Source organism: Pimephales promelas, chromosome 11, assembly GCF_988280905.1.
Source record: "Pimephales promelas chromosome 11, fPimPro1.hap1.1, whole genome shotgun sequence".
NCBI classification, from domain to species: domain Eukaryota; kingdom Metazoa; phylum Chordata; class Actinopteri; order Cypriniformes; family Leuciscidae; genus Pimephales; species Pimephales promelas.
The window spans coordinates 16,021,227-16,046,374 of record NC_142779.1 but is presented as its reverse complement, the minus strand read 5'-3'; the positions used below and the strand labels follow the sequence as shown (position 1 = coordinate 16,046,374).

Here is a 25,148-nt window from a genome sequence, read left to right as displayed (position 1 = left end):
AGTGACCTTTTTATATATGAAAAAAAAACAAAAAAATGTTATTCAGACTCTTAAATAATTAGAGATCTTAACAATAGATGCAAACACAGATGGAGACAGAACTAATTCAAGCTGTGACCACAAAAAAGTGCAGCATAACAGCAGAGTAGTACAAGGTGCCGTATGAGTCAGAGGTTCATATCGTAGAGCTGTTATACATGTCATTGTAATAAAACATCTACATTGGTCCTTCTCTGTTCTTGATCAGAGCTATAATCAAAAATAACAAAAAGTGTCTTGTAACCGAGCACAAGACAAGGTCATGCAATTATAAGTGAAAATGCCATTTTTGTGCTCTTTTGACTTCAGCTCTTGAAACAGATGGAGCCGAGAGCCTACTTTACCAGGGATCTTATTAAAGGCAACCGTCATTTAGAATGTAAACAAATAAATAAACATGATTTGATACTTCCATGCCCACAATTTCATTCTCTATGAAACAAATGTTGACAAGAACGTAATGCTTCTCAACTCATTTCAGTGACATTTAAATTTCTATTAAAGTCTGACCTTTTAAGGACCTCAGTATTTGTGAAAACAAGAGGATACTGCATCCGTTTTAAACCAAGAGCGCATTTATAGGAGACCGTTGTTTGGTTCTCAAGTGTTACGTTTGTTCCAGATTGACGAAATGTTCAAAAGCATTTGAGGATAATTAGAAACAGTCATAAAGGTGGTGATCAAAAGAGGTCTGTTAAGTCAAATTAGAGAGAGAGAGAGTATGATTAGAGTTGGACTGAAGAAAGAAAGAATTTTTTATATCAACCGAAATGTTACTCTAAAGTTAATTTAAAGACACACATTAAAGATAAATCGCAAAAAGACTTGGATAGATGACATTGAATTTGCAATTGAGCATAAATAATTCAACACATAAAACTAGGGCTGCAACAACTAATCGATAAAATCGATTATAATCGATTATGAAAATCGTTGTCAACGAATGTCATTATCGATTAGTTGGTCTGATTACGTCACGGGGATTGTTTACATGGAACATGCGCTTCTTACATGCGCTTCATGAGGCGCACATGCAGTCTCTCTCCCTCGCCGCTCTACCCTGTCTCGCGCGCGCAACACGGACGGTTTGGAGCACGTTATCTTCTGTCTCGCATGCGCACTCTTGATTCCGTGAGTTTGAACTAATTTGCGGGCATCAGGAAACCGCTATCAATATGCAGCATACACGAAAATCATTCACCTTTCGGTAAATTCGCCGTTTTGAAACCAAAATAGGTGACCTACGTTAATCGTGTATACTTTATGAAGCCATACTATAGTATAATGTGAGATAGAAATGTATATTTAAGTCATTAAATTCAAGTTAACGTAAGCTTTTCCCTCCACTGCGGCTGTCAGTCATTCTCTATTCGGTGTTCAAACAGCGCGTCGCGTTACAACAGTTAACATGATGATCTCTTTCCAAGATGATTCAATGTTATTATTATAATTGATCCGTAGATAAAGGTCTATGATGGTTTTGAAATCTTATTAATAGCCTTTCTTGTTCTGTCCTATCTATTTTGCTTCCTCACTAAACAGCTGTGCTTTACATTTAAAACAGCTGTGCATCTGATTTTTACGATGTTTTTCATGAATGTATAACAACAATACAAAGAGCAATGTGTAACGTTTTACCAGAGTTAGTGCTACACTTATTGTCTCTTATTTGTTCCCCACTAAGGAATGTTTTTTTCACTAAATGTTTAGATTTTATAAAATTATTGTGCACTTGTGATATTTCTAGGCTAAGTTTTGCTGAGTTATCCACTAATCTAGTTTACAATAGCATTTTTGTCATAGGTTATGGTCATATATATTTTTTTTATTTGTTGTTTTTCTTTATAATGAAGTTATCTGTATTAAGTAGATTGTTTAACACACAAAAGAGTGTGGTTTTTAGGGTTTTATTTTGTTATAATAAACAAAAAAGAAATATAATTTTTTATCCGATTAATCGATTAATCGAAAAAATAATCGTCCGATTAATCGATTATCAAAATAATCGTTAGTTGCAGCCCTACATAAAACCGTAGTCTACTGGCTCTAAACTAATCCATGTGTCAACTTGGGTAAAAGCATTAGCATGTTTTGATTAGCATGTCAAAATATGTCCTGAACACGTATTTAGCAAGCAGAAAGAAAGCAGCAACAATTTTCTGAATCAACAATTTTAATTATCAAATCATAATAAAATAAAGAGCAAAACATATGAAAATATTCACTACCCATAAATATCAACCCCATTCCTTAAAGGAGCCTTTGATCAAAACAATAATTGAAACAGTAAAAACCTTGACTGTAATAAATTGCTAAAAATGTCACGCAAAGACTATATATTTTTACACAATTTAAATTTGCAGCAGTTCCGTTAGTGTGATTATACAAGTTGTTTTTCAACAGATACGTTTTCCTTTTCACATATTTCATTATCAAATCTTTTCATTTTTCTGCAAAGCTTTTCCCTTTACGGCTTGTGCAATAAATCTTGCAATCAAGTGTCACGGGGGACCTTACTGTGGTTTTCATGCATACTTTGTTAATTATCTCTAAACACTTTAATCTGAATCACTGTTAGTTTCTGGATATGAACAAAAACATTTACTGTAAGACGACTACACCTTGGTCACCCAACTCAAATGGATCATTTAATTCCACAAGATCATGCAGTAAATTTGATCCCATTCTAGGAAAAACTCCCCCGAGATCAAACCTAGATGATGTTCATCCGAAATAAGGATTTACAGTCAGAGTGGCTATTGCTATACTTCCTGTCGCCTTATTCATAGTGACTTCAACCTTATACTCACTGGTAGAAAAGAAAGGCATAAAGTGCTTCTCTATGTCTCAGACAATCACCCAAAAAGTCTGTCTAAAGGAGAAGAAAGCACTGAGGCATTTAGACAGGTTCAGTTAGCCGTTGGTCAGCATTAATGGCAGTCTGCAGGAGAGGGGGAAGGCGCAGTGGTCAAGTTGCAGTCGCTGGGGCCAGGGTTGGGGTCCGCTTCCATTTTTGTACTGACCTTATCCATGATGTACGCATAGAGATTGATGTTAGGCCACGGGCCCTGCTTAGACACTACATTGGAGTACTGCTTTAAGTGGAAGTACAGATCGCCTAGGAGACAGAGAGAAAGAGAGAGAGAGAGGAACAGGAAAAAAAGATTTGAGGGATGGTGAGCATCATGGCGTCAGCCCAGTCCAGAGCCATTCATAAATCACAGAGCACACAAGTTTACTGCCGTCTCCACTTTACTACAATAGATGGCTGACAGCGTTTTCTCAAACAGGTTTCAATAAACGTCAGAAAGGAAAAATGGGACAGAAACAGAGAACTTCACAATACTGAAGAGCACTAATGGTTGTATCATTTAATTATGCAAAACAAGTGGCTCAATATTGCTGGAATTTTGAAATTGTTACTGTAAATGTGTTTCACATGTAATTATCCAGTCTTGCATTTTTCTATAGAAACATTTATACAAAATTCAGCTTTGGCATTTGAATGTTGAATAATTATAATGGCGGATAAATGAATATTTCAAAAATAAAATAAAAACGGACGAAACAATCATCGCTTCAATCATCTCTCCTTGGCCTGTTATATTGAAAATGTATGTTTTACAATTTGCAGCATGACGTTATCTATTGCTAAATTATGGCTCATCATAGACTAGCTAACCACAAAGCAAGCTAATGCCACTATCATCAGTGGAAGACCGCTAACGTTAACATTAATAAGCTTGGAAACCACAATGAACTTTTTCCGCCTAAATAAAGTAATGATTACTGTATTTATAACTAGCATATCTCTAGTTACAGTCCCTGCATTGTAAAATGTATGGTAGACTTGAGAGGAGTGAACATTTAGACATTTATGTGCATAAAAGTTAGCTTTTCTTTTACACGTGTGTGAAATCCAACAACCCCAAGTGTGCATTGCAGACTGTCACTCTGTAATGGATTTAGCATCGCTAAATAGTAGGTTTTAGGAGGCAGGCAGCAACTGATGATTGAAAATGGTTTGATGTAGCTTGATGGAAAGAATTTAAAAAGTGCAGGTAAAGGGATAAGCAAGCTGACATTGTAATTATAAGGTAGCTTATAAGGCAATGTAGGAACTAATTATTATTTTATTTATCAGAACTTTATTGTATTTTGATGTTCCTCTGTTCTGTTGTGACAATAAAAGAAACAAGTTTCTTTTTAAAATGCTTTATCATATTATTTTAGTTAAAACTCATAAATAACTAACAATAACTATGTTAGGGAAATCTGTTAATGTTTTGTTGCGCGTTTCTGAAATAAATAAAAAATAAATAAATAAATAAATAACGGCCGATATATTGGAATATCGGATTTTATAACCCAAAAATATTTGTATCGGTATCGGCCTTTAAATTCCTTTATCGGTCGGGCTCTAGTCTGTCAGTCTATAAATTTACAGTAACATCCGTCAGTCTGTATATTTTCTATTTATAAATAAAAAAAATATTAAAATTACATCCACCTCCAATAAAAATATGACACCCATTTTTATAATGTGTTAGATCTTATACAGAATGAACCACACGTGGCAGGCCTCTTACCGACAGTGACGCAGTTGTCTTTAAGAAAGGTGTGCAAGTCATGCACGTCCCTCATGAGTCTCTCATCTCCAAATGTGAAGTAGGCCACATCTCTCCCTGCTTCGGAAGCTGCCATCAACTGCAGCAGAGCTGGAAGGACAAACAGACACAGTCTGTTCACAATCTTTTTAAACCTTTGACAAAATCGCACCGGAACATTCAAATTTGCGTTTGACCAAGAGAGAGCCGTTATCATGTTTAGGTGTGAAACACACACAGCATCATTATTGCTGTGATCAAACATTCAAATGAACAAACTGATAAAAGATTATATTTCGGATATAAACACTGTCCACAATAAGCTAAAATTTCAAAAGCCATAAAAACCATGTAGGACGCATTTCAGTTTTCGTTCTTATTTCTCTTTAATGCATGCATCGCTAAACAGAAATGACATGCATACATTTACGCATGGATTCCTGTCAATGCATGGGAATATGGAATATGAAAAGGGGAAAAAAAAAAACACAATTGTAGATTTACTCCTCCCACCCCCATTTACCACAATGAAAGGTCAATCAACCGCTGCAAGCTCCAAGATATATTGTTAATATTATCTGAGGGTCCCCAGAAAATACTGATAGCTGCCCAACCTAAATGAATAAAATATGGTGTAATACATCACTGATGGCATAGTGTGGATTCTTTAGTTTTGCTTCATGTTCCTAGCAGTAGAGCAAATGACTGACACATCCAATTTGTTTTTAAAAGGTAAATAATCCATGTCTAACAACCCCTATTAAGAGACTCAATCTTAGTCACCCAGCTTCAAATTGAGTCTAAAGATTTTAAATATTTAAAGAGGTTGAATGTAGCCCACTGATGAATGAACGTTGTTCAAATGAGGGCAACCAATTACAATGGGTAATCTGTAACCAGCGCTAAACTAAACAGACTGGCCCAAAATAACCCAGCATCAAGATGAATTTACTGTGTTATAAGTCAATGGGAGAAATTAACTAGCTCCACATTCATGGTTTCAACAATGATGAACTATCAAAGATGGAATTATCTCATGAAACTGGCTTCCACCCTTACAACAGAAAATGATCAGCTGGCAAAGTCACAAGCTTGCCATGAATTTATGGATGAGGCTGGAAAATCAGTTGCACTTGTAATGGAAAAGATAAATGTGTGTCAGCTGATCAATAACAGGAAAGTGGCAAAAACATGTCTTGGGTCAAAAAACAAACAAAGAAAGAGAGCTTCTTTGTTTTGTCTCTATGCCAGCAAAACCATAAATGAATACAAAAATGTAAATAAAAATCTAGAGATAAATATACTCAACTGACTATTTACGATTAAATTCAGCACGTCACACTCAACATTATAATGTTGTGATGGCTAAAAATAAAACAGCTTTGATTTTAGGTTTTATTTATTTAGTCCAAAAAACAATAGAGTCTTCTAATATCAGCCATTTAGGAGTTATCACCCATAAACATGACAATAATTAACAGCTGGAATATCAGTGGTGAGATTTTTAACATTGATGCATGAAATTTGAGAAAGAAATGTCCCATAAGAGCACCTTGAAAATTGTAGCTTCACTTTGTGAGGACCTGCATATACCTTTGAGATTAGTGTCGCCTCCAAACGCACCGCATCCCCAGTTCCCTGTGGCAACAGCCGAGAGGTTCTGAGGGCTCGTCCCAGGCCGCGTGAAACCGCAGAATGCCTGGAAAAAGAAGTCATCCTTTATAATAGAGAAACAAATGCAAGCTAATCACTGCAGAATTCAAGAGCCTGACAAGATGACTCAGTCATCTTGCCTCGTTAAATTCTCTAAGCACCAGATTGGCAAGGTTGAGAGAATCAATGGCCATTAGAGCTTGACAGAGGTCAAGGATTTGCCATTTCATGTCATCAGTGTGAAACACTTTGGGATTTGCCATTTCATGTCATCAGTGTGAAACACTTTGCATGAAGCCTTTGCTCACCTTGTTTAGCTCCCGGGTCATTTTATCAGGCTGAAACTGTTCCATGAAATTCCTGTATTTCAGGGCATCCATTGCCACAATCTCTGTGCACCTCCGCTGCCACTTGTCTCTGAGCATTGGTAAAGATGTTTATTTTATTTAGGGCTTTCCACATTTTTACTATCTTGGATGCTTGGTTATATTTATGGCAGCTAAATACATTTTAAAAAGTGCAGGGACCCATTCAAGAGGTGCTGCCTAATGTTACCTGGGTATCTCGTCTTTGTGATTGTCTTTCCATTTAAAGCTCTCTGCATAGCCAGAGTACTTGCTGTATTGCTCTGTGCCTAAAAGAAGAGCAAATAAATAAAAGTGGGTACATTTCAACAACAGTGTGCATAACATTTTCTTGTCCCCACCATATTATAGGCAAATATCATTTCAGTTAATCACAAATTAAAATTAGTGAGCATATAGGAAAGGAGAAGTTATTATGGGTTTTTTACATTTTCAACTTTCTTTCGTGTGTAATGTTACTGTCTGCGAAGTTACAAAGCACAAAAGTCACTGCAAAGGAAGTCAGTTTTCATCCAGGAGCGAACACATCACAATATCCCTCATTTAAATAATTCCCACCCAAGGTACAGTATACACAAAAAAAAAAAAAAAAAAAGCCTGGATGAGTTGCGTTAGCAGTCTGTTGAAAGTCAATGATATGACTTTCATGAGGATATGAAAAGCCCTCAAAAGCAGTTGATCAATCACAACATACTGGCCCAGTCAACCAATAAGAGCTTCTTACTGTGCTTGTCGGTATGAGGGGCTTCATAGAGAAAGGAACTAAACAGGGTTACGTTTCCCAAAAGTATCCTGAGCTAAGTTGGTTGTAGAGAACATTGGTGCCGATGGTCTCCACAATCAACATGGGCTCACGATGATTTTGGCAAATGCAGCCCTGATGTGCTGCAAGAATTTTAAAAATTAGATTTTTTTTTTTTTTACATTCATGCATGAAAACCATCAGTTCCATCAGAAACAGATATACACTCAACAAAAATTATAAACGCAACACTTTTGTTTCTGCCCCCATTTTTCAAGATCTAAGACCTCTATTTAAACAAAAAGACTATTTCTCTCAAATATTGTTAATAAATCAGTATAAATTCAGTATAAATCTGTGTTAGTGAGCACTCCTTTGCCAAGACAATCCATCCACCTCACAGGTGTGGCATATCAAGATAGTGAATCGACAGCATGATTGCAAAGTTGTGCCTTAGGCTGGCCACAATAAAAGGCCATTCTAAATGGTGGGGTCCGGGGGGTCCTAGGCTGGTGTGGTTACATGTGGTCTGTGGTTGTGATGCAGGATGGATGTACTGCCAAATTCTCTGAAACGCCTTTGGAGACGGCTTATAGAGAAATGAACATTCAATTCATGGGCAACAGCTCTGGTGGACATTCCTGCAGTCAGCATGAATGAATGTGTTTAGGATGCTCTGGATCGGCGTATACGACAGAGTGCAAAGGAGAAGTGCTCACTAACACAGACGTAGACAGATCCGTAAACAATATTTGAGAGAAATAGGCCTTTTGTGTACATTGAATCCTCCTAGATCTTTCAGTTCAGCTCATGAAAAATGGGGGTAACAACAAAAGTGTTGCATTTATAATTCTGTTCAGTGTATTATGTATATTTCACTTCTTATTAAAACTAGATGGCCTCAGTAAATATTGTGCACAGTTTTCCTTTTTTTTCAGGACACTCAAATCAAACCACTTGCTTAAGCAACCATCTTGATCTAAAAAAAAACCCCAAAAAAAACACACACACACTTCCAGATACTGCATGTCCCTTCAATCACAAAGACCTCTAGAATCCTCCACCTTCACCTTGATTTAATTAGTGTTTTAGTGTGTGTGGCCAGTTTCAGTGGCACTCTGATAAAGAGCAATCACAAGATTAAAATCCAGTCCCTGTACTGACGCTTCAGCATTTCTGCCAACTGTACTGATGCAGAAAGTGTGCATTAAAGAGCCCGTGTCATGATGCATTACTGGCGGGATATGATTTGCAGCAAAGACGAGTTGCAGTGCAATAGAAACTGAGATGACCATGGAATATTTCGTTTGTTGTAATAACCATGATGGAATGGCTGGATCCATTAGAGAAGGCCGTTCCCGCAGTCATTCATTGTGGCCAGAGTTAATACAATTAAGTGGAAGGAGAGTGCAGCAGGGTTGAGAGAGAGAGGACGTAAGTAAAAGAAAGAGAAATGACTAATATCTGAGCTGGATTCCAAGTGAGGGCATTTTGTGAAAGGGTGGAATGCTCCCAAGTACACATTGACTTTGAGGCGGTTTTCCTAGAATTTGAACTCACTAGAACAGCTCTAAAAATGACTTCTCAATGGTGTATAGCCACTTCTGCTCCACAACTATCTAAAATCTTTTCTGGTGTTTCAAGAAATGACATATGGGTTTGAAAGGCACAAGAGTTTGATTGATTAATGGTTTGTGTTCTGTGCTTTGTTTGGAAGATTCCAGAGGGCATGGGTGGATGACAAATGAGCAAGACAGCAGTTGTGAGAGACGGCAACAGCCAATCACAGCGCAACATTTCTACATGGCTGTGACTGCACCCGGACCTTAAAAATTAGTGTTCGACTAAGCGAACGATTCTCTGGACCAGGTGAAAGAATTTGACTCAAACATAGTACTTACAGACCAACAGTTTCTGTTTTAGTTTTTAGGATCAAATCTCCCTTTCAGGATTTCAGAATCAAATCTCCCTAGACAGATGGTCACAATTTTGAGGAACATGTTTAACACTTCAGGGTTGTAGTTAAGTAAACTAAAACCATAGAAAAAACATTTTCGTTACCTAAAACAAAACAAACTCTACCTAAAATCTAATACAAAAACTTACAAAAAATAGTTCACCCAATTTTTTTAAATTCTTGTCATCATTTACTCACCCTCAAGTTGTTCCAAACCTGTATGAATTTCTTTCTTCTGCTGAACATTAATGAAGTTATTATGAAGAATGTCAGTTACCAAACAATTGATGGACCCCATTGACTTCCATAGTATATATATTGACTTCCATAGTATATATATATATATATATATATATATGACTTCTTATTATAACTAGAAGGCCAGATACTGCATGTCCCGTTAATCACGAAGACCTCCAGAATCCTCCACCTATGTATATATATTATATATTACTATGGAAGTCAATGGGGTCCATCAATTGTTTGTTAACTGACATTCTTGTTTAGTACTATTCAATTCAGTAAATCAATTGATTTAGGTGTGCATATGGTTCTGCAGCAACAGAGGTGGGAAGGGAAAGGCAAGGTTCAGAATCAGATGTTACAAACAACGAGTGAGGAAGTGAAGAGACAAACTATTTGCAATGTATCGGATATACAGGACACTTACTCATGACCTGGGCTCCTTTCCAATGCTGCCACTCAGTCAAAGAGCACAGTTCATAAAGGAGGAACAGAGTGATGGAAGAATAGCATAGGGACAGAGAGAGACAGTGGTAGAGGGAGAGATATGAAGTGAGAAGGAAGGGGGGGTTGTCACTTAACGTGTTGACTCAAGCACAGTGAGTTGGAGGGTGAAGAATGGGGCAATTCAGCTAGAGAGAAATGAGGAATAACAGGGCTGCCCTGAGTCCAGCGTGAATCAATGTAATGGATTTACGTTCAAATTGGATGAGGAGGGAAGACGGGGGAGGGAAGAATGGAGCTGAATGTATACACACAAGCTTCTTTGAGCAATGGCTTTTGCTTCTGTGAGCAAATATGCAATGTGCTACTCAGCTTGCTACAGTATATGCAATGCTAGAGAACTGTGATTACAGTGACTGACTTCATTATGGGATGGAAACAAACCTGATCTCATGATTATCGGAGCCTGCATCAAGCATAAATTCCCAAAAACATCTTCTATCCTAATTGCTGGTCCGATCCCACAAAACAATACAAATTATTTTCATGATGTTCATTTCTATTGATGGTTTTTGAACGTCTACGATCTAAATACTGTGACAGTGGCGTCATTATTGTGAATGAATCAAGATATACTGTATTCTTTTCATTCTATTTGATTTTTTTTATTTTTAGTTGAACTATCCCTTTAAATAATTACTTGGAATCTAAACACTTAGAGGCAAGTTTTACTTAATCGAGAAATACTTGAAAATGACATGCCAATGTTTTAAATGGATTAATTATTGTATTGGTGTTGACAGCTAAAATTTTGTTGTTGGCAATCCAATAATTAGTGTTATTTTAGTCACATTGTACAGTATATATACAAATTGTATATATAATATCGCTATTATAGTTTATATGTATATATAGTGGCATATATATATATATCTGCAACTAACTAAAGTTATTTATATCTAATGAAGCAGAATCATTCCATTCCTTGTGATTCCCATGCCAACCAATTATATAATGAGCCATAGGTTAATCCAAGTACAAAAATATTTTTTACAATTTTTAGAAAACAGGTGTTTGAACAGCCAGAAGGGAGGAACAAGACACTTCAATGACGTCTGACATCAATCAGACAGGGATGTGTGAGGGTGTACAGACAGACGGGAGGGAGGAGTGGACTGTTTCCACTCCTGTGCACGTGTGTGTGTGCTGACCTGTGATGATGAGGCACTCGTCGTGGTCCAGGGCTTCCGTGAAGAGGCGTGATACGATGAGCTCAGGGTTGATGAGGAAGCGTATCTCCTCCTGGACCAACCCCATACCGGTCACCCCTCCACCCACCATCCTGTTTGCAAAGTCCACCTGCAGCACAAATAAAAGCACATATTCATCTTTAGCAAAAATGTTCAGCTGGAGTAAAAAAAAAAAAAAAAAGACAATTTCATCCTTGAACATGGTGTGAAATTGTGTTACAGTATAGAGATCTATGATACTTATGAGACTGCAAGCCAGGCTGTTTGTCCAGGATGTCACCAGAGATTATAAGTTCTGGTAAAGGACAGGGTGCTAGAACGCACAGGGGTGGAAAATAAGAGTTCTGTGCCCGGCCATGCGTAAAACTACAAAGATGTGTTTAAAGTAAAAGGAGAGAATTTTCTGCACCGTTCAGGATAACTTAAATGTGTACACAATTTTTGGTGCATGTACAAATCCAAAATTAACTTTTTGCTAGACCTGCTGTTGGCCATTGAATTAAGAACATGTACTGGGCACAAATATTTCTCATCAGCCACGAAATTATAGAGGAAAACTAGTCCCACAAAAACAAAACAAAATCATCTAGGTCTAGGATAAACGTCTCAAAACATTTTTCAGATGTAAAACACAAAAAATCCATATAATAAAAATCAATGAAAATAATTTAACATTGTAATAAAATTATAATTACAAATAACAATACAAATATAACATAACAAATGTCAGATTTTTTTGTTTTTGATGTAAAACAGAAATAAATGAATAAAAAAAAAAAAAAAAACATTATTATAAAATGACTTGGTTTCTGTCCATTGTGACCTTGCCAAGGTCAAACCCCACTCCCTTTATTCCGCATAATGGATCTATTAACCATTAGCCATAAGTCATTGAAATCAGATAACTCATTATGTTTACAGCTTCCAGACAGACCATTTAAGCTTTTGTCGTATGTAATATTGATGTATTTTTAATTATGAAATTCTTATTCTAAATACTACATCATTAAAAAAATGCTCTAAACAAAGAGCATGAGAAGGAAGGAAAACAGACAGACAGTTATATTGCATGAGTGCTTGTTTTGTGGCACGGCTAAGTTCTGTTGTGAAAGACATTTCTTCAGTGCTGTTTCCTATGCATTTTTATATTTCAAAGACTGGGAGTGTGGGCAGCAGTGCTAATATTGGCCCTGAGAGCTTTGAAAAGGTAAACAGGGGAAGTGCAGGATCCCTTTGAGGCTGTGTTTTGCAGGCTGTCAGGCCGGACTCACTGGGCCACAGCCTCCTCAGTGAGATGGAGGAGAAAAGAGGAGGGAGGTTGGCAGGCTGCCAGATGATCTCGCTGATCAGGTCACTCAACTCCAGCTCCGACTGCCCCGCCTCTCCTCAGCACTACTGACAACCTGTCAGACCGTCCCACCCTTCCGGAAACATCCGTCAATCCAGCCGGCAGGACCCCGGGCTCCTGGGACCTCCCAGGGCTGTTCATGTGTGCCCATCAGCTGTCAGGGTGTGCCCTGCCCCGACTGGGGAAAGACGGGAAAAGGAGAACAGGGCAGAGGACCCCGGCAGACACACTCTGCAATGAACTCGAGAGGTGCAGGGAGGGACGTGATCGGGGCAGACGGATCTGCAGAACCTCAGTCAGCTGGGTCAAAACTGAGATGTTTTTTTGGCTTTCATTGGATAGCACTCGTATTGGTTCTCAGACTTGTCTGAAATCTTTATGCATGTTGCACCCAATATAAATATGATATTCAACAGGAAAGTCCCATAAAGGGTAGGAAAAACACCACCACCAAAAAACTGATATATAGAGATATATCAACAAAAATAATTGTATTTACTTGCTATATTATAATATATGCATAATGGAAAAAAGAGGCACCCATTTCCTAGAATATCCCAATGATAGTTTGGGCAAATAATGTGTGTGTGTGTTCTCATTTAAGATAAACTGCCTTAATCACACCTGGAACAGAATGAGCACATTTTACATAAAGAGAGGAAGGATGACAGAAACGGTCTTCTGTGTCAAAGTAATCTCATATTTGACAGATGGCGAAGTGAAAACTAAACTACTCATGTATGACATTCTCACCTGAAGCATCCCATAGCCATCGTTCTCTATGGTGCCCTTACAGGTGATATGAAGACGGGTGAGCTGTGTCTTTGAGCTAAAGGTCAAAAAGAAAATTTCATCAAAACACTTCAGGCAAAATAAACACTTACTGAAACAAACTTCATTTGCATGTATTGGTAAACAACTGCATCATTAATAGAGGAAGGCTATAAATGCTATAGTAAACTATGAGTGGAAGGTTACAAACATGACTTAAGCAATTTTAAAATGCAACCATCTCAGCGGTAAGATTTCTCTAATAAGCAAAACAGGGAGGTGGTTTTGCACTGCCAGGGGAGGCAATTGGCCAGAATGACTACATGGTGCCAAAGTTCATTTATCAAGCACAAAGGAGTGATCTCTGTGAGCTACTTTAAATGTCAGAGAGCCCTCTAGCTGTAGCACATTCAAAAGTGAATGTGAGACTAGTACTCTTTTTAATCGCTATATGCTATTTTTCTACTTTTTCCTTGTGAACTACAAAGATAAACAAAATAAGCTTTATTGATCCCTCAAAAGGGGGATTTTTAATTAAATAAAAAAAATTTAAGTCATTGAATGAACCCAGCAACAACACTGTACACCAAGCACAATGAATATGCATTTAAACTTGCGTACCTTTCCCAGTTTGGAATAGAGGTCAAGCACTGTCTTGTGAATGTGACAAGGCCAGTGGGCACTGAAAATGTAAAAAAAAAAAAAAAAAAAAACAGGAATGTGATCAACATAATTTGTACCACATTAACAAAGTCGGAGCATTAAGTGTATATTTGTACAGCTGGGCAGATGCAGACTTACTTGATTCAGTGACTCTTCTGAAATAGCAGAGCAAAGTTTTGAGTTTCTCAATCTTGCGTGATGAATTGCTTTCAAACAGTCTATAGAAAGATAAAGATACACAAGTGTTGATTAGGTACATACATTAGCGAAATCAATCCACACGTTTACTTACTAAGGGAAATTATCACACTGTCTATTAGAGGGAGACGATTAGCTTCATATATGAACTCCAGCGCTAACTTCTGCAGGTTAGTGCCTCATTCTTGGGAACACGTGAGGAGAAGTAGGCCTTCCGTGTGATCGGACTTTGCCGGTTCGTCTCACAAGTCCTGTTTGCTCAGCAAGCCTGCCTGTGACGGGCTCTCTGTCAGGACAACAATGATACGGACCCGCGCCTGCGGGCTCAGCGCTGCGCTCGTGTCCCATTTCAGAAAGGATGGAGAGAGGAACACTTCTTTATTCTTTTAAAGACATTAAGGAACTGCAGGCTTGCTTTTAAAAGTCCCAAATAGCAAAAGCCTTACAGTGATCAGCCGTGATGCCTCCCCTAACCCAGCAAATGGCTTTCTCCATTTAGAATACTGCAGTCTTCAAGCTAACCATCTTCCACTTGCATTCATCCTTCCCCTCAATTGATGTCAATGGAATAAGCAGGAAAAAAGGGTGGAACAAATGAAATGGCAGAGGAAAAGCTGATGCACTAAAAGCCCTTTGGGAAGGAAGATAGAGTTATTGAAGCTTCCTAAATATAGCCTTCTTGATGGTGTAGCAGATTTTATGTAACCTAGCCTGGAAGGCAACCTGTTAAAATAGCTGCTTTTTTAGTTAAACTGATTGTTGACCTTTAATATGAGAAACATGTATACGAAAATATTTGATTGAATTTGTTGAATTTGATTCAACAGGACAACCACTTATTAAAGGATTTTATCCAGCTGATTTCAATAACATGACAAGTTGGGAATTTCTGGGGCCAAAATGGACAAAAAAACAAACAAAAACAAAAACAGAAGGAGTGGGGGTGTCGGTGGGTAGTACACGGTGTTGATTCCTGTGAAGAAGAAATGCACAAGGGAACAGTGCATGACAGATGAAATGAGTTTTGTGTTCAGGTCTAAAATATCTACAAACATGTTAGTAATTTGCCAATGTATAAAAAACCCATGATTATTTGTTTTTCTTTGTTTTGTTTTTTTAATGAATTATAGTAATTTGCTGAGTTGGTGCTGAAGGGGTTGGATTCTGGAATCCAATGCTATTATAGGTTTTAATCAATATTTCTCCTCTTAAATATCACAGAGTTGAATGACTTCTCTAGGCTTATGATATTTTACTTTGTTATAGAAGTCACAAGTGTGATTACTGAAATATTATTAGAAATGTATTCTCTAATGTCTGTATTTGATAGCCTAGCTTCCAGGAATGAATTATGGACTTCTTCAACATGTCTCTCTCTATATAAAAACAGAAGTATGTATATGACTATTATTATTATCAATGTTGAAAACCATGACAAAACTTTTTTTTGAGAGGAAAAAGTGTTTCTCAAAAGAACAGCATTTATTTGAAACTGAAATCTTTTGTAATATTTAATGCATCCTTGCAAAATAAATGTATTTAAAAAATTAAAATAAATAAATCAGGGCTGTCAAACGATTAATCGCGATTAATCGCATCCAAAATAAAAGTTTGTGTTTACATAATATATGTGGGTGCACTGTGTATAATTATTTTTAAATATATAAACACACACATGCTTGTATATATTTAAGAAATGTTTCGTGTATATACTGTATATAGATTTATATATAATTTATATTCTATATAAATATAAATATTTTATATATAAATAATATAGTTTTTTAAATATACATGCATGTTTGTGTATTTATATATATACAAAATAATTATACACAGTGCACCCACATATATTATGTAAACACAAACTTTTATTTTGGATGCGATTAATAGCGATTAATCGTTTGACAGCCCTAAAATAAATATCTTATTAACCTCAAACTCTTGTTTTATTCCCACAGAGTTATCTATTTTAAGTAAAATATCTTGAAGCAGTTAAATTTAAGAGGATGATTGCAAACGTCTTTACAAAAGCGAAGCAATTCTGATATAGTCGCAGATGACAAACGTGGCAATAGAAGTCAATTTGGCAGCTCCTAAGCAGGCTATAATTTTTCTGAAACTTTCAAGAAACCAAGTCAGTTGTTCAGATCTCATTGGTGGATCTGTATTCATAGTTTTGCAGGTGTACTGCACGAAAGCTTGCTTTGATGTACACATATTGAAACTAAAGTAAATATATCTTCACCCAGCCTATCTGTCATTTCCCAGAGGGCAGACTTTGACAGCTCTGCCAAACAAGCAATCTCTAAATTGCCTGGTGCTTCATAGCGGCAGTGCTCAAGCCAATGAGTAAACTGATGGACAGTCACTCAATTAAAGTGGGCCGCACCGTAATCATCCGCACGTCTGGCTACTCTGCGGTCTTGCTGAAACTTGTTTTCTGCGGCACGGCTGTAGCCACAGCCCACATTATCCTAAATAATATAATGCTAAAAAAACAAAACAAAAACAAAGAAGCATGGCAACATACACTAACTTGTTTAAAAGTGTACTGTAGAATGCTGGTACAGTCTGTATTACTGTGTTCACCTGAATGACCAATTAGATTTAATGCTGATATCACTCAGACCTTCATTATCTAGAGCACTTTAAGTATATCCAGCAGGAAAATAAAGACAGAAACAAGGCAATGACTGGAAATTTAAGGCAAATATAAGTAGAAGTACTTGAAGTGCCTGGGGAATCAATAGCCATCTCAGCATGACAGAGTAAAACTGAGGGCTGCGTTCTTCGCCACGATGAACCACTGACGGTTTTCCAAAAGAGCTTTTAAAGGATGGTTTTGTTACTCTGACTTGCATAAAAACAACTTCATTATAGCTGACACAATATTTAACAGTAATTTTTTAAAAGAAGCCATTTTAGCCATATTAAAGAGGAAGTGTCTCATTAACAGTGATCGCACCACTACCATCATCAAAATAAAATAAAGTTACCTGAACAATTTTCCCATCTTCCATCGGTATAACACACAGAGAGTACCTCTCAAAACTCAAAACAGCACCACAGTAGTATAACACTATCTACAGTGATCTTACTTATTTGTCACTTTTCCTGTTTTGCTTAAAAAATATTGAAAAAACTCGACCAGATAATCATTTACATTTTCATACAGGCCAGGACAAGTTTTAATATTCAGAATATTTATATTATATTTGGTAATAGTAATGTTTAGCATTTGAAGGAATACTGGCACACTTTACCCACAGTTACAACTGTGTAGAAATGTAATATAAAACATTTGTGTGGGTACTGTAGTTTTTTTAAAAAAAAAATACTTATCTTTTTATTTAAATATGTATAAACCTGTACATATTTAACAAAATCATTCTACCTGATACAGCATAAATATTATCACCGTTATCATTTGAATCTCCGTGACAGGGAGCTATTAGAGCCCTTCATATCTGGCCATATGACAAAAAAAAAATAATAATAATAAAAATAAAATAAAAAAAACTCTAAGACTGGCCATATGGTAGCACTGCAACCTAGGTTTAGACACATCTTACCCCCGCTGTCACACTACGGTTTTACTGTTGTTAAATACAAACATTTCCATGCAGTGAGATGACACTGGCTACAGATATAGGGGGACCCTGCTCAAAAGAGGAAAACATCAGAGTAGACAGACGAGAGATGGATGGCCACGCATTTCACATCAGTCTCTCTAGCATCTAATTCATTTGTTTTAATCAGCCTGTAAAGACTTGATTTAAGTACTGTACCACATGAGTGGCTTTGTTGTAGAGATGCATTTTAAGAGGGGAGAGAAACTCCTACATGTTATTCTCTATAAAAGAAGTCTTATTTTATAACTACATTACAGAAGTCTTGAAACTCTAAAATAGTTAATATGGCAAAGAGTTTACAACCAAAAATTGCAGTCTGAAGGATCATCACCTCCTTATGTATGATTCAATATTAAAACATTTAATGATGGAAAAGTCAGAAGAGTGCAAATTTCTATTGTAAATGAAAAACAGTGTGGATTTGTGAATGTGTAGGAGTGTAATTTGAGGCCCAAACATGCCACATTAACAGGCCCAGAAAAAAAAAAATCCATTGTAAATGTAATAGAAACAGACTACTAGATAACGGGAAGCAAAATTAAATCATATCGTGACTTACCCCACAGCCTAAATATAAACCTTAATTTGGATGGAAATCTAAAAGCTCAGGCAATCAATAACTAGACCTGCAAAATATGTAACAGGTCTCCAGAGCGAAGGCACTGAAGAGGATGCAGTACCTGTAAAAATTGATCTCGGGGTAGTTGCCATACTCTGACTTGCGTGAGTTGCGTCTGGGAAATGTACAGAAGAAGGCATTGGCAAGAAGGCAGGCAATTTGTTCCTGTGACATGGTCAAGGACTGATTCATCCTCGTCTTAAGCAGCGGGATTGGCTGTGGAAGAGGAGAGAGAGGCAAAGATAATTAGTTTAGCAATTGACCAAACAGGGAGACAGAATTACATTAAGCAAATGGCCAGGAGTAATTAAGGTGCCCGGCTGTATCCCACCAGCAGCCAGCAGCATTTACACAGAACGTCATCCATCTCTACTGATTGGACTTAAGGGCAGTATAGATGACTAATCAATGGAAACATTAATAAAATGTACATAAATAGAAGAGAGCAGCTGAGCAAGGAGATGTGTTCCTCTTTAAGGGCAAAATACTTTAATTCTTAAAATGCATATACCAGTGCCGGATCTTACATAAACACTATTTCGTTGGCTAAGTAAGAACAAGCTTGTTGATGCAACAGAATTAAATTGCCTAAATTTATTAGTGTGTATTAAAGTGTTTTTTTTTTGTTTGTTTTTTTCAATGTTAAAAATACTTTCATCTATTCTAGCTAAATGAAACCTGTCACTCTATTAAACATTGTTTCTAAACTCTAAAATTGTTTCTGTACTTTGGAATCTTAAAAATAAAGAATGAATAAATTAGGACACATTTAAGAAAATCTCCAACAGTGTTGTTCTGGTGTCAGAAATTAGGCTGACGAATAGTGGCTGAGGCTGTTGCTCATGTGGAAGTGTCCTTCACTTGCCACTGGTTTTACACCACAGCACGCTGGGCCCATTGACCTTTATCAGCCTGACATGATTATCAGTACTGATCTATTTCTGCCTCAAAACCTGATTGTCTGCCCCAACCAATGTGAAGGACACCTTACCTGGGTGCAAATCTTGGGCGTATCCAAAACTAGCTTCACCATCTTTGGCAATGTAACGTTTAAGAGATGGTCTACTTCATAACTTTCCATAACCTGCAAGAGAGAGAGATTAAATGCGTTTCATAGCTGCAGCTGATACAGGTCATTCACTGGATAAGAACAAAACAAAAGCACATGAAGAAACAGGTCTGTTCATTTTTTAAATGTACTGTACACTACCTTTAAAAATGTAGTTTTAAGTCTCGTTAAGTCTCGTATACTCTCCAAGGCAGCATTCACTTAATTTCAGATAAAATAAAAGCAGTAATATTGTAAAATATTATTTAAATTATCTGGGTTTTTAATAGATTTAAAATGTAATTTATTCCTGTCATGGCAAAGCTGAATTTTCACATGATCCTTCAGAAATCAATCTAATATGCTGAATAGGTGCTCGAGAATCATTTCAATTGATCATCACTCAATTCACATCAATGTTGAAAACCGCTGTGCTTTTTTTTTTTTTGGAAACTACAATGCATTTTTTAATTCTTTGATGAAAATTTTTTTTTTTAAATATATATAAAATAGAAATCTTTTGTAACAACGTAAAAATTACTTGCTATGACTATTGATAAATTTAATGCATCTTTGTTAAATAAAAGTATTCCTTTCTGTTAAAAAAATAAATAAATCACTGACACTTTTAAATGGAAGTGTATATTTGTCTATTCATTGGTTGTGACTAAACGCAATCTTATGAATGCCTTCATTGCAGTGATATGTCTTGCTTGGAGAACAAATCATACCATTGACTATTACCAATTAAAGATTGACAACATTACCATGTTATGTCCTCAATCTAACAAGAAAGAAAAAAAAAATCAAAATGTCAACTGTCTGGTACAAAATAGAATAAATAATGAAGCCTTTTCTCTTCTCCTCGGGCTGAAACAACATTTAATGGAAAACAACTGTCAACAATGGAAAAAGAGCCATATTGTTGAATAAGACACTTGAACCCAGCTGTCAACTTGTCATAGACCGTATTATTCAGGTGTCAGGAAAAGAAAAAAAGCGATAGGACACCATGGTTTCAGAATGACATCAGTAGGTGAACAAAAATTATTTGCATTCTGGGCCAATAACTTTTGCAAATAAAACAAATAGAGCCTAAGGTGCACTAAATAAACATAATAAATGTAATATTAACCTTATAGGAGTTTCTTTGGCAATCCCAGAAATCACTGTATCTCTCTATTGCCTGAAGCATCAAAACAGGTGAATTCAGGGAGTTTAATAAATAGAAAGAAAAGAAATCTCACTCATATCCGCAGAGGTAGTAACAAAGCTTGATCTACTGCACAGAGGTTACAAAAACGTAATTTTGCAGAGCTCCCAATGGTGTATGACTTCACTGAGGTGGAAATAAAAGATAAAGCCCTGACTGCACTAACCAACGCAATCGTAGATCTCTGATCAGACAAACAGCACCGCTTCGTGATATTTATTCCGACGCTAATGTTGTCAAAACCGCATACGCTAGCTCAGCAACCCTTTATGACTTCAGCAAAAATAAATACGCTACTGTTTTATCAACACACAGATTTACGACACACTTATTTATAAAAATATTGGCTGCGATTGGCAGCGCGCTCAGTCATGGGGGCCATTTCATCAAGGTTACTGGGTGTGCTCAGCTGATTAAATGGGATTCCTGGAACAGATGCAAATGAGTTGAGGAAGGAGAGGCGCGGGCTCTTCTGGACGGGAAACCTTGTCTGACAATTTAACCAAGGAGCATTTATTCGCCCGCAAAGGAGGCCTGACTAAATGCTGTCATAAGTAATGACCTGCTTGACATCGTAAAATGCTCCTCTGGGTCTAATAAGTGAGGAGAGCTGACAGGCCGGATGGGCCTGAGCTGAGGTTGCAGGAGTTAGACCTCACTAAATCAAACGACCTCCTTCATTCCCCTTATCCTGCCCAACCAGAACCAGTTATATAACATACTACAATCTCCATCAAAATACAACCAATGAGAATTCTTAGGGTGGACAAAGTCATTATTTATTTTGATTTATTTACTTTTTTGATTTGCGAGTGTATAAAAAGGAGAATAAACAGCAGATTTTTCTTGTGTGTACATGACATATTATGTTTGACATTTTACACAGAGTTGTCTGGGCATTAAAGGGATAGTTTATAAGGGGGCCTGTCTGTCTGTCAGTATGTCTGTCTTTCTTTTTATCTTTCTTTCCTCCAAAAAACAAAATCATATATTTTCAAGAACATTTCAACTGTTTTTGTCCATAAAAAATGAGAGTCGACGAGGAAAACAACAACATATTTGATGTTCATTGTGTGAGTGTGGGTGGGTGATTAGGTTGATTCATATCCTGTTAACCAACCAGAGATTCATTCATAGCATGATTTCCATAATGAACATTGTTCTGCAGGTCACTATGCTTACTCAAAAAACACAGGGAATCCCAGTTCTGAGACACTGAAATAAGATGGTTGTGTAGGCGAAGGGCTATAGGCTTGAAGTGGAGTTCTGTGCACTGAGCCAGTAGAGTGAATTTATCAGAGCCCACTGCTCTGACACTTTCATTTCAGGGTAGGGCTGAGGCTCAACTACAATTTATGACAGGACAGTTCCCAATTTGTATTTTGCTGCTTTCCATAGCCATTACACCTCCGTTGTCAATCAAAATCCAGGAAGGTGCTCAAATTTGTGACAATTATTGGAGTCCTGCAAAAATTTTAAGATATCAGAAAGGCTTTCTATTTGCACATCTTTTAGGGATGACGTGGTGTATACTGCGCTGTAAATTATTCTGTTGTTCTTGAGCTTTAATTGAAATGTCCAGAATATTGCAGACTCGTGTGCAGAATATTGTTTTAACATATTTGTTTCACCACAAATTGCTAGTCAACTTCAATATGTTCACATCTCAGCCACCAAAACCCTAACCAGATTCAGGGGAAGTGAATTCAAATATTTAAATGACCATTACTCATCATTACATGAGACTCCAATAAGACAAACGCCAATCTAAAAATTTGCTCAGATGGACCGATAGTTCGGTCCAAATGAAGACGACCACTTTCCGTCCAGCAGAAAAAATTGCAGTGAGTCACAAAGGCAGTTACCCTCAAAAAACACTGATGACATCATGCTAGGCAGCAAGCTTTGCTCAAGCACTCACAAAGTGCAATCCTGTATCTAGCCAATGTATAACTAGAAATCACTTGAGTAATGTAAATTCACTCCAAAACCTATATATACAGTATATATATATATATATATATATATATATATATATATATACATACTTTATTTCATATTTTAAACATTCAATTATATGTTACATAATGTACATTATTATGACTAAAAATGATATTCTAAATTTAAACATTACAAATAACAATGACAAGGCCTGCGCTACTGCTCCATTACCCTTACCCAAAGCAGGGAGATGCCATATTTTCAGTACGACCTGTGTGCAGCATTGTGTAAAGTCACACTTATACTCTGATGTGGTCTTGTTGCGTTATATTCGGTTGCAAAAACATTAATTGACAGTCTAGCACAAGCACAAATTTGACATGCACAATTCAGAACTCTCTTACAGTTATTAACTGACCGCTGTTCGGTGATGTTTCACTTAATCTCTTAAATTGAAAATCAATTGCCAGCTCTCCAGGCTGACATACCAGTGCCCTCTGTTGATGCAGGGAAATAAGACAGCTGGCACAAGCACAGCTCTAAGAAAGCATTTAAATAAATATTTATGCTTTTAATTATAATGCAACGATATTCTGTATATAAAAGGATGATATTCATTAATACTCCAGACAATTTAGAGAACAACACTAGTACAAATCCATAAATAACCATTACACAGTCCGAGGGGAAAGTATGCATGTATGGGCACCAGCATACTTCACAACAGCTGCAAGCGGTGAGAACGACACTACATTAATTCATATTTACATCTAAATGTATAGATAACGAGAGCGACTGTTCTCACATTTATGCATCTCATTAGTGGGGATGGCCCTAAAGGGTTGATGCTTGCTCACCGAATAGAGTGTTATGGTAAAAACAGAGAGAGGATCGTGCAAGAGCCAAAGAGCAAAGGCACAGCTCAAGCTCTTAAGTGGACAGTTTAAGGAGCCGGTCCACTCAAGCATGCTTCATTAGAACGCGGTGCACTTTGCTAATGGCTTTGATTGGCTCTCTTATAGATTTAATGGCCCTGGTTAATTAAATTTGATTCAGCCATAAAAGTCACAGACAGCTATTGATTTACACAGGTCTGAGAATATTCTATCAAATCATCTTAAGCATGGAGGGGACATTCTGACATCTTGAATGAAGCCATAACTTTAAGAAGAATACCACTGTAATAAAGAAATGGCTTTTGACTATTAAACAATGTCTGCACACACACAGAACTAAGGTGGTTAAAGATGTGCTTGACTGTGGGTTTAAACCATGGAAAGCAAAAATTATTAGAACTATCAAACCAGCAATTGTACATGTATGAAATGTGTTTGGTAAGTTATCTAGATATAAGTGTCTGCTAAAAGATCCATGAAATCCTATGCTTCAAAAACATCCTCATCCTCAGTCAATATACCTCATCCACAATAATATAGCATAATAACTGGTGTCTGGTGGGCAAGAGGTATTGTCAGGACACTGTCTGATAATTTTACTCCACCCACTAAAGTTACACCCAGTGATCGACTCGGGCCGGTAATCACCAGTATCGGAAAGTAAGGTGCGGTAGCTTGAATCACTCTGCTCCCAACTACTAGAATTATTTGGAAATAACTTTTACTGTATCTGATCACAGTACACAGCAAAAAAAAGTGGTGATCTTCCCAATTCTTGTTTTCCAGTGCAAATGTCTGAATATTCTTAAATGTTCCCATGAAATCAAAATTATTATTATTATTATTTTATTTTTATTTTTTTGCCTTATGAGCGATCATTTCGCTTGATAAGACGCTTATTCATTGTCTGGAATTGTTTAAAGCCCTTTGAACAGTTTGCAGTTTGCACTAAAACTGTCTTTTGGACCTTGAACCATTTGGTTCCCATTGAAGTCCATTATATGGAGAAAAATGCTGGAATGTTTTCATCAAAAACCTTAATTTCTTTTCCACCGAAGAAAGAATGACATGGATATCTTGGATGACATTGCGGTGAGTAAATTGTCAGCAAAAGTTTTTTTAAAAGTGAACTACAGCTTTAAAGATGTTTAGATATTTGTATTGGAAAACAGAACAAAAATACTGAGGAAGATATTACATTTTTGCAAAGTATGCAACCTTTAATGTCATGATTTTATGAATTTAAGACTTTCTGCTCTAATTCAAGCACTTTTTAAGGGCTTTATTTGTGTATGGGAGAATTAAGACTTTTCAAGACCCACAGAAATCCGTGCAATCAGCTTTCTGTTGGTCAACATGGTGAATACAGTTTTACTTTATATGAAAAATAGTTTTGCGAACACTGATTTGTGACAATTTTTTCCACTAGTGACAACAAGCAAAAACAAAAATTGATGTAAAATTCTTCTGTACCTATACAGTTAAAACATTTTTGCAAAGAAGTTAGCCAAGATCG

The 25,148-nt window shown here is 36.8% G+C and overlaps 1 protein-coding gene across 2 annotated transcripts in view; it reads right to left on the bottom strand.

Annotated features, from left to right (window-relative positions):
• Nucleotides 1-2,194: 2,194 nt before the first annotated feature.
• parga (poly (ADP-ribose) glycohydrolase a) overlaps nucleotides 2,195-25,148 on the bottom strand; it is a 28,432-nt gene continuing 5,478 nt past the window's right edge. For both annotated transcript variants that reach the window (XM_089117075.1, XM_039672290.2), the window contains exons 8-18: nucleotides 19,526-19,618; nucleotides 18,596-18,750; nucleotides 14,221-14,300; nucleotides 14,041-14,101; nucleotides 13,402-13,477; nucleotides 11,262-11,409; nucleotides 6,855-6,933; nucleotides 6,608-6,716; nucleotides 6,240-6,345; nucleotides 4,629-4,757; nucleotides 2,195-3,157 (exon numbers count right to left, since the gene is read on the bottom strand). In XM_089117075.1, the coding sequence (XP_088973201.1) occupies nucleotides 2,970-3,157; nucleotides 4,629-4,757; nucleotides 6,240-6,345; nucleotides 6,608-6,716; nucleotides 6,855-6,933; nucleotides 11,262-11,409; nucleotides 13,402-13,477; nucleotides 14,041-14,101; nucleotides 14,221-14,300; nucleotides 18,596-18,750; nucleotides 19,526-19,618 (1,224 nt within the window). In that variant the 3' untranslated portion in view covers nucleotides 2,195-2,969. The remainder of the gene's footprint in view (nucleotides 3,158-4,628; nucleotides 4,758-6,239; nucleotides 6,346-6,607; nucleotides 6,717-6,854; nucleotides 6,934-11,261; nucleotides 11,410-13,401; nucleotides 13,478-14,040; nucleotides 14,102-14,220; nucleotides 14,301-18,595; nucleotides 18,751-19,525; nucleotides 19,619-25,148) is intronic.